The 9,311-nt window shown below is 34.2% G+C and overlaps 1 protein-coding gene across 5 annotated transcripts in view; it reads right to left on the bottom strand.

Moving 5' to 3' along the window:
- LOC105480275 (natural killer cell triggering receptor) overlaps window positions 1–9,311 on the bottom strand; it is a 49,051-nt gene that overhangs the window by 16,630 nt on the left and 23,110 nt on the right. For all 5 annotated transcript variants that reach the window (XM_071091504.1, XM_011738879.3, XM_071091503.1 and 2 more), the window contains 2 exons: window positions 1,467–1,496; window positions 726–871 (listed from right to left, as the gene is read on the bottom strand). In XM_071091504.1, coding sequence (XP_070947605.1) covers window positions 726–871; window positions 1,467–1,496 — 176 coding nt within the window. The remainder of the gene's footprint in view (window positions 1–725; window positions 872–1,466; window positions 1,497–9,311) is intronic.

Here is a 9,311-nt window from a genome sequence, read left to right as displayed (position 1 = left end):
TTGCATAATATGACAAATGGTAAGTGCTAAGACAGAAAAACAAAGCAGTGTAAAGGGAATAGGAAGATTAGGGTAGTTTAACACAACATTTGAACAGAGACTTAAAGGAACAAGGGACAGTGTCATGCAGATATCTTAACGAAGGCTGTTCCCGACAAAGAGAATAGGCAGCACAAAGAACCTGAATGGTTGGCATGTCTGAAAAAAGGTCAATGAATAAGGGAAGAGTTTAAAGAGACAGCAGACAGCTGGACCAGCCAGGGCCTTAGAGACCACCGTAAAGACTTCTGCTTTGGATGATTGAAGAAGGGAGTCCTCGGAGGGTTCTGTGCAGGTGTGACATGAATGCAAACTATGGTTCAAAGGGATCACTCTGTTTGCTGTTAAGAACACACCATAGCGGGCCTAGGATATAAGCAATGAGACCAGTTAGGAGGCTACTGCTGCTGACAAGAAATTATAGGACAGAGGCAAGGTAAACAGTTACAACGCTACGGCAATAATCCAGACACAAAATACTGGTGGTTTGGATCAGGCTGGTGGCAAGGGAAGTAAGAAAAAGTAAGATTTGACAAGATATACTAAAAGATTAAATGTGTAAGGTATGATTCAGAGGCACCAAGGGCTATTGCTATGCCACTAATTCCACTACTCAAATCTAGTTACAGTCTTCAACAATGCTGTACCTGTGGCTCAGCTTCATCTACTGTCAAAACAGTTCTTACCATCTTTTATTGATTTTGTGGCAAGTACTCCACAGTCAATAACTCGCACATCTGCATATGGTCTGCTTGCAGCATCGGTTTTCAGATTTTCAATTTGTTCGATTACTTCAAAACCAGAAATAACCAGTCCAAAGACGACATGCACCCTGTCATAATGCAAATTCAAGAAACAATTGGTTTGATGATAATTAAGCTATAAACAGTAATCAAGACAATTAACTGTAATCAATGACATGTCCACAGACCTGAAAATAAAACCAAACTGTCTGTTGTAGGAAGCAACTAGAATGGAATGAGAAATTGAAATCTGCTTCATAAAAGGAAACCATTATGCAAACTGGGCTTCGGTTTTCTGCCTTTAATACAATGGTTCTTAACCATTTTAGGGTAAAGATTCTGTAACATTCAGACTTCACTTGCACTTGGTACTTGGAAACTTTCCTTACAGGGACATCTCAAATTGTACTGCTTACTACCTGACCCATTTTGGAAAACAGAGAAAAAAAAAAAAAAAGAATTATATTGCTGAGAAGGCCATCCCTGAGCACAGATTAACTCCTTCAGTGACATGAGAGCCATGGGGTTTCAAAACGACTATATTCTGTGATTCTAAAGAATAGTTTGGCTATGAGATTAAGCCAGCCATTAAGAGGGCTCCTTGAGGGCTCAACCATGGTCCACTCTCTTTTTATGGCTGGCCACCCAAACACTTCCCCAATGTAGTAAGAATGTAACTCTTACCCATCCAGGTGTGGAGCAGGCTTTGTGGTACTATGTAATAAACACCAACATAAAGATGATGTCAAACACGATGTGTTCAGGTGAAGAGAGCAGAAAGGTTTAAACACAGCATGTAGAGAACAAAGAAGTAAAGATAAAAAGATAGGGGAAAAAGTTAAACATGATATACATCTAACCTTAAAAACCCCAAAACAGCAATAGTAGCCATTTTACTAATTAAAAAAACTCAAAATTATAATGAATTACAATCATCTCTATTAGATTATATATATGTATATATATGAAATCAGTTTGATTTGACTTATAGCCATAAATACACAGCATGAATACACATAAAAATTAAAGTTACTCTCAAATCCAAAACAACAAAACAAAACACTTTAAAAAAAAGCTCTCAAAATTTATCAGCGTAATTAAATAAGAAAAGCACCTCTTATTTGCCCTATGGAAAGAAAGTGTGATTAACATTTGCCTCACACACTTAAATGTTTTCTTATTTGTTATTTCTCATACTGAGTCAGTGCACATTTTTAGGCAGGCAAGACAGAGGTAGGTCTTAGGAGTTCTGTTTCCAGAATTCCTGCCCATCTTTCTTCACCCAAGGTGAAGCTCTGACACAGCAACTCTGAAAATGCGATAGGGAGAAAAGCTTCAATCTGCCATCCCTTCTGACAGCAAAGTAATGATGGATAACATTACAGACATTTTAAATTTCCATGGCCCAGAAAACACCCAACTGGCTTCTTCTACAGTCACCAACTGTCAGACAGTCACTCTTGGGAAGCCTACAGGGTACATTTGGTTAAGATATTTTGAACCCAAGCTAGTTTTCCCATAGCATTTTCACAGATCTTCACATTATATGAATTGCAGTAGAAAAAATTCAAAAGCAGATAATTAGACTCAGAATTATATACCACAAGCATCTTGATTTATAAGAATGAGAAACAGATATATAAGAGATAGAAAATTTGAAAGAGAAAAATATCACTAGATGTCAGGCCATGTTAAAGCAGTCAACTGTACTAGAAGCTTCCACATAAATTTTTGTATTCATTTTAAGGCAATTTTAAGACATGTAAGTGAACAAAACCCAGTTTTTAACCTTCGTAACAATGCTAAAAATATTTATTGTACAAGGATTTGTAACGCTTATACTTACATTAAGAATATTCAGTTCTGTAAGAGCACTACAGAATTTAATTTAAAAAAATTAAAATGTCAACTTAAGAAGTTCCAGAATTTCAAAGAAAATATCAAGTTTTAAAAGCACAAATCTCAAATATTCCTTAGAAGATTGAAAAGTGGAAATTCACGCCAATGTAATTATAAAAATAAAAACAGCCAGCAAAAAGAAAACAAAACAAAAACTATCTAGTGAATTAATGAGCCACTAGTGTTTAAACCATTAAACTAGCATCCAGAAACCACCTTGGATGGTAACTTCAAGATAGAAATGTGCTTTAATTATAAAACTTTACCAAAGTACACTAAAGACAAGAAATTTGTACAGAAGCTAGTGATTCTATTATATGAAAGATGTAAAGGGTGCTTTTATTTTTATTTGTTTATTTTGAGATGGAGTCTCACTCTGTTGCCCAGGCTGGAGTGCGATGGTGCGATCTCAGCTCACTCCAACCTCTGCCTCCCAGATTCAAGTGATTCTCCTGCCTCAGCCTACTGAGTAGATGGGATTACAGGCATGCGCCACCAGGCCCGGCTAATTTCTGTATTTTTAGTAGGACGGGATTTCACCATGTTGGCCAGGCTGGTCTCAAACTCCTGACCTCAGGTGATCTGCCTGCCTCAGCCTCTCAAAGTGCTGGGATTATAGGCGTGAGCCACCACGCCCAGCCAAGAGTGCTTTTAAAAAAGTAAATTTTTCTACAATGTAAGGGGTCAGCACCAAATATGTAGAAGTAAAAACAATGTATGGTTTCCAGATTAGATACACTCCTTCTCCTTCCTTGATCCTTTCTCCCGTAACTCACAGATCCTGTAGTATTGGGGAAAGCCTGCAAATTTTACTTAAAACATAAAGAGCCCAATTCAATTTGCCATCCTGGCTAACAGAAAGGCTGTAAAAACCACCTTATGGCAAACCTTTGGAGAAAATGGTGAAATAAAACATTCCAGAGTAACGTAGTGATGCAGCAACATACTACTTGAGATTCAATTTGAGGATGGAATAGCTATCTTTATGACATTCAAATTTAGTTTTTCGTTCAAATGAAAACTGCCAAGAATAGGCAAACTTGGTCCTTTATTGTAGTAGTGCAGAAAACAAATGAAGACAGGAATGACTCTTTCAAGGACAACTCAGCCTGCCCATGGTGCCTAAATCTGATGTGAATGATTTAAGTCCATTACTTGCATCTGCAACTCAAGATACAGAAATATAAGTTTGTACTTTAATTGGATTAAATTACATATTAAGAATACTAAAAATATTTAACAAAAAGAAGCCCTCTGGGGTTCTCAACCTACATTCCAGGAGTAGAAATCCCAATGTAAAGCAGGGTTACTGGCACTTGGCTAATACATGGATGAACAGAGGACATTAGCCAAAGAGGGTTACAAAAGGGCAGAGAGAACTAATATGCACAGTCCAGACTATTCAATTCTACTAAAAGAAGCAGAGAGTTCATCTCACTAACTCTTAATCTTTCAGAACTCTCAATGGAAAAAAAAATTGCATTGATCTTAAAAGCAGCTGTTTAAAGAGTTGTGCAGTGGTGACACATGCTCAGTAAGTTAAGGTCAGAGGCTATGAAAAATGTTTAAAATTTATATATGCTTATGAAAACATACCTAAAAAAGAAAAAACCACAAAGAACATTTCAAATTATAAAGCCTTTCAATATTTATGCATTTCTATTTTCTCTTTTACTTAGAGACAGTGATTTTTCAGTTTCCCCGATCCCTGAATCTACTTTAAAAAACATGTGTACAAGGTATTTAAGCCTTATAAATCCTAGAAATTGACAGTGTCACTGCTACTCCAAAACCAATCTATAGTTTTATACCGTTATCAGATAAGCTTTTGCCCTTATACAGAAATGACTAATTCCACACTGAAATGAGAACTAAAACCATACTATAAACTATAACCCCACTCCCCCAACAGAAAATGTATAGGAACTTGGTGGAAACGAGCCACTGAAGTTAAAATACAGTTCCCAGGATTAAACATGAAAAATAAAACGCACTTGTTTTACATGTACTGCTGCTATATAGATAAAGCAGAAAGTTTTTTTTTTTTTTCTTAAAATGTTTCAAGGCACATAACAACAGAATTAAAGAGATAAAGGCAAAGAAAGAGAGAGAGCCTTAGAGTAATGAGACATTACCTTTGGAGCGCACGGTGTAACACTCTTTCTGTAAATTTTACACAAAAATGGCAAGAAATAAATTGTAATACACTTTTAAGACAAGACTGAATCTATGTTTTAATATCAATATAACTTTGAAATTAAATATTTTCAAGTTTTATGCAGAGCAAGAAAGCTTTTTTAAATGGAGGGCTCTAAATTTTCTTTCATATGGGATATTTACATAGAGATGAATTATGCTTAAGAAAAGCATTGTGGCTAAGTGGGAATCTATTTAGATCCTTAATATTGTAACACAGAGTGCCAATAATAGCTATTAACATATTACATTTCCTTTCACAAATCCCAGAAATTAGCTAAGACAATATTTTCTCAAAAGAGAATAGTGCATCTTGAATACATACATAGATATAAAAAATCTGAATGCCCAGGAGCAGTTACTACTAGTTGAAAGCAAAAATTTCATTAGAAAAAAGTGAGTTAAGATCATCCAAAACAAAATTTCAAGGAACTTTTAACTAACTCACATCAAACAGTTAAAGAATCTTCCATGCTTCTACATTTGAAACCTTTGTTTGGTGACATACCACAACAGACTACTTTCAGAAGTTAACGAGCAAATGTATGGACCCTAGTTACTGTTCAGCAACATTAGATGCACATTGAAGTTAAGTCACTGAACATAATAATAAAGTAGCATAACTAACTACAATTTCAGGGACCTTCTCAGAGAATAAAAAGGCAAGAGAGATGAAAGCGTAAGTGCAGTCAAATCTTAGCCACCATATCTTCTTTTCCTGTCTAATCTCTGATTTTCCCCATTATGAAGAATTTTTTTCGGAGAACACACACTGACTAATTTTTATCTGTATTTAAACAAATAAATCTATTACTACTCAGATCAAAATACTATTATACCATGAACAAAATGCTTTATAAGAGTCTTGAATGTAATAAATCTTGAAATATTTAAAAATAAGCTTATCATAAAGGCATTGACAACATGAATAAGTGTCAAAAAAGAACATAATGTTTGAAATAATGTGGAGTTTTCAATGAATGCTGCAAAAAAAAACAAGTAAGTGACTGTAGGTGTAAAGTAGTATGGAAGAGGGAAATAAAGATAACTTCTGTCCACTTTAGCTTTTAACATGGGATGCTTTCCCTTCAACTCCTGAAACTATCATGCTGCCAGGGAAGAGGCACCAAATTGTACAGAATGACAACACTTGTATAAGGGTAATGGAAACTAACCAAGCCACTTGACAACGCTCTACCCATGTGTTCCAAAAGGCACCAAAATAGAAGTGCTTTCTAAAAATCAGCACTAATGTTAAGGTAATACACACCAAACATTACTAGATGAAAAATTTCTTCCACATTGCTAGTACGTAAGTTACATAAACATTAAGTTATTAAGCCTGGATGTTAGGGATGACACTTGATATTCAGAGAATTTGGATTATGGCTAAGTTTCACAGCATCTTAGCTCATGAAAAAATCTGAAGTTAACATATGAAAGTATTACCCCAAAAGAAAGGAAGGAAAAAGCTAGAACTTCTCAGGTTATTAACACTTACTAGCATTTCCTCTTACATAAATTTATGAATATGTGGGTAGAAAAAGCATTTCTACCCCGAATCTAGTTTTATTACCCAAAATGTCAACATAGCTTTACAAACCCCTTAAAACCAACCACTCCTCTACTCTCTTTGCTCCACTACTTTGCAGTAATCAGCACTCCTCTCCCATTTAGGTACTTGCAAGTCAGATTCTTAAATGACATAAAACATATTCTAAAACTCCTTATGCCCCGCCCCCCCATTGCCCTATTTATGACTGCTAAAATGTAGCAAACATGTTTTGTTTAAAGTTCAAAGTTTGACTCTTCCACATTATCTTGTTTTCTTACATTGTTATAATTATTAATGACCACTGACAGTGGCCAGTGACAGGAACTGTTCTTGCAGGCTCTGCAGACCTACTCTACGGCTGTGCAGACTCATGATTTAACAGCAGCTGATGAAGAGACTTCTGTTGCTCTTGATTTAAGATGACCCCAATACTTTTTAAAGACATTTTTCAGACTAAAGAAAACTAGGCAATTATGACTATTTCCATTAGGCAAGACAATGTTTGCACACAAATCATTCCACACATTCAGAAACTTAGGACTACCCTACAAAACACCTTCTTCCTTTTACATCCATATTTTCATACCAATGTTTAAGAAAAACTAACTCAAGGTACATACAAAACTAAAATCAAGGTTTCCTGACAGCTATATTAGTGTCCTATGCCAAAAGTTACTTACTACAAAGCTATAAACTATTTACTTAATCTTTTTCATGACTATTTTATAAAACATCTTTGTCTTTTTTATTAATGTATATAAAGACAATGACAATTACAGTCAGAATTAATAAGCTATCACTAACAGCAAAAGGGGAAAGAATGTTTCCCCAAATGTCATTTTGTTTTCCAGCAAAATGCTTGATGCTTCTAATCCTTAACTAAAATAAATTCAGAGCAGAGTGGTTAATAAAATTTTGAGCTTAAATAAGCTTAAATTTATAGTAAAGGCATTAATAATATGAATAAGTGTGCAGGATTCTTTTTCTAGCTATCAGTTTCTTCCAGATTATAAGTAAAATTTCTATAACCTGGACTTTACATGCTTTTTCAAGAATTTAGCATAATCTACAGAATGAAAAGGTTGGACTAGATAATCTCTAAATCCCTTTCCATTCTATGACTCTATATAATTCTAGTTTTTATTGTGGTTTCTTCCTATTCTTTAACCTAAAAAATAAATAAGAATACAAAGGACAAAATAAATGCCAAATTAACCTGGTAGCTTTAGTCCCAAGTCTTTGAATTCCTTCAAAAACGTTCAAAATAAAACCACTGTTTCCTTAGTGATTCCAGGGGATAGTGCCATATACCACTTCTTCCACATTTCTTGAGCAGTACTATTCCAAAAAGAATCAAGTTTTCTTCTATATAGACCCCCAAGAGCAAAATCATTATAACAAATACAGTAGTAGAAATAAAGTTACTGTAAAAATTACAAATAGATTTATAGAAGAAAATCTGATTTTCATTATGTATATAATTGTTCCAGCCAAAGAAAGCAATATAAGCAGAATTATGTTGAATAAAAATGACACATGCCTAAGGAAGGGGGAGTTTTTAAATGTGTAAGTAATGAAGACAGTAGTTTATGCACAAAACACAAGAATCCTTGAGGGATGTTTTGCAAATACCCACACTAACAGCACCAAATCTACTCCTTAGGAATTGCAGAGTAACAGATTCGTAACAAAAACTACAAAAACAATTTTGCAATGATGTATAAAAATCCTTATTGAGCTCATAAAGCAGGAACTATAAAGACAGTTCTTTTTATTTTACCACCATTCTTACACTATCCTTTCTTTTTCAGATTCCAGAACTGACACTCAAGGTGCCATATGAGGAGTTGTGGTAACAGGGTAAAAGGCAGGAGCCATCCTTTGGAAGCCATCAGCAAGCTCTGTGACCATCAGAGCTATTATCTGTGATCATATACATAACCTGAAGACAGCGTATCATATTTTAATACTTTCAACTCCAAAAGGCTTTGGGCTTGTAAAAACATAGTTTCAAAGATTTTTCTTTCATCAGCCACCATCTCCATTTTTACCTATCCTTCCCATAAATGCAAGTATATGTTTTAGTTCTGAAACATGAAAGTTAATTTGATTTTATCCTGCAACTCTTGAGAATTGATCTTTCTAGCCAGCATAAAGAAAGTATACAGACACAAAAATCTTTAGAAAAAATACAGGAGGATTAAATAGTCAATTACTTCCAAGATTGCTTACTCTTTTGCAAAGGGACTGCAAACCCCTTTCTAGAAGGAAATTTCAAACTAAAAGTAAAAAATTTTCTTTCAATCAGAAGTTCACAGTGATTTCACTACCATCTAAAGTAAATTAACTTTGAAAATAAGTGTAAAAATTGTAATTGCCATTTATTGATTTAAAATTATTTGGCATTCCTCCTCAAAAATTGTAGTCCAATATAAAATTAGGCCATGTAGAAAACAGTAAAGGCCTTTACTAGATGTTCCTAGAAAATACGTAAGTAAGTACTAAATAAAATAAAAATAAGATGTTTTTGAAGGGAGAATTTCATATACTGAATTTTAATTAGTGTATGTTTAACGATAGCATTTTTAATGAGTTTTAACTCTAACATTTTATGAACAAGCTAATGTATATAACAATATCAAGAAGCTGCTGCTACTTGATAAATTTTAATTGTACTGATATAAAAAAGGAAATCTAAAAGAAACTTTAGAGCCCTCAAATGGTAGCTTCTTGACCAATGAATCATTATGTTTTTCATGTTCACAGTTCAGATAAGCTTAAAAATGGAAATGGGAAACCTCAACCAAAGGATAAACAATTTTTACATTAAGTTACTATTAAAAAGTCTTTCTGAAAATATTTCTTTCTGCTTTGTATTG

The sequence above is a fragment of the Macaca nemestrina genome, chromosome 2 (genome assembly GCF_043159975.1).
Source record: "Macaca nemestrina isolate mMacNem1 chromosome 2, mMacNem.hap1, whole genome shotgun sequence".
Taxonomy (NCBI): Eukaryota; Metazoa; Chordata; class Mammalia; order Primates; family Cercopithecidae; genus Macaca; species Macaca nemestrina.
This window is presented reverse-complemented; position numbering and strand designations above follow the sequence as displayed.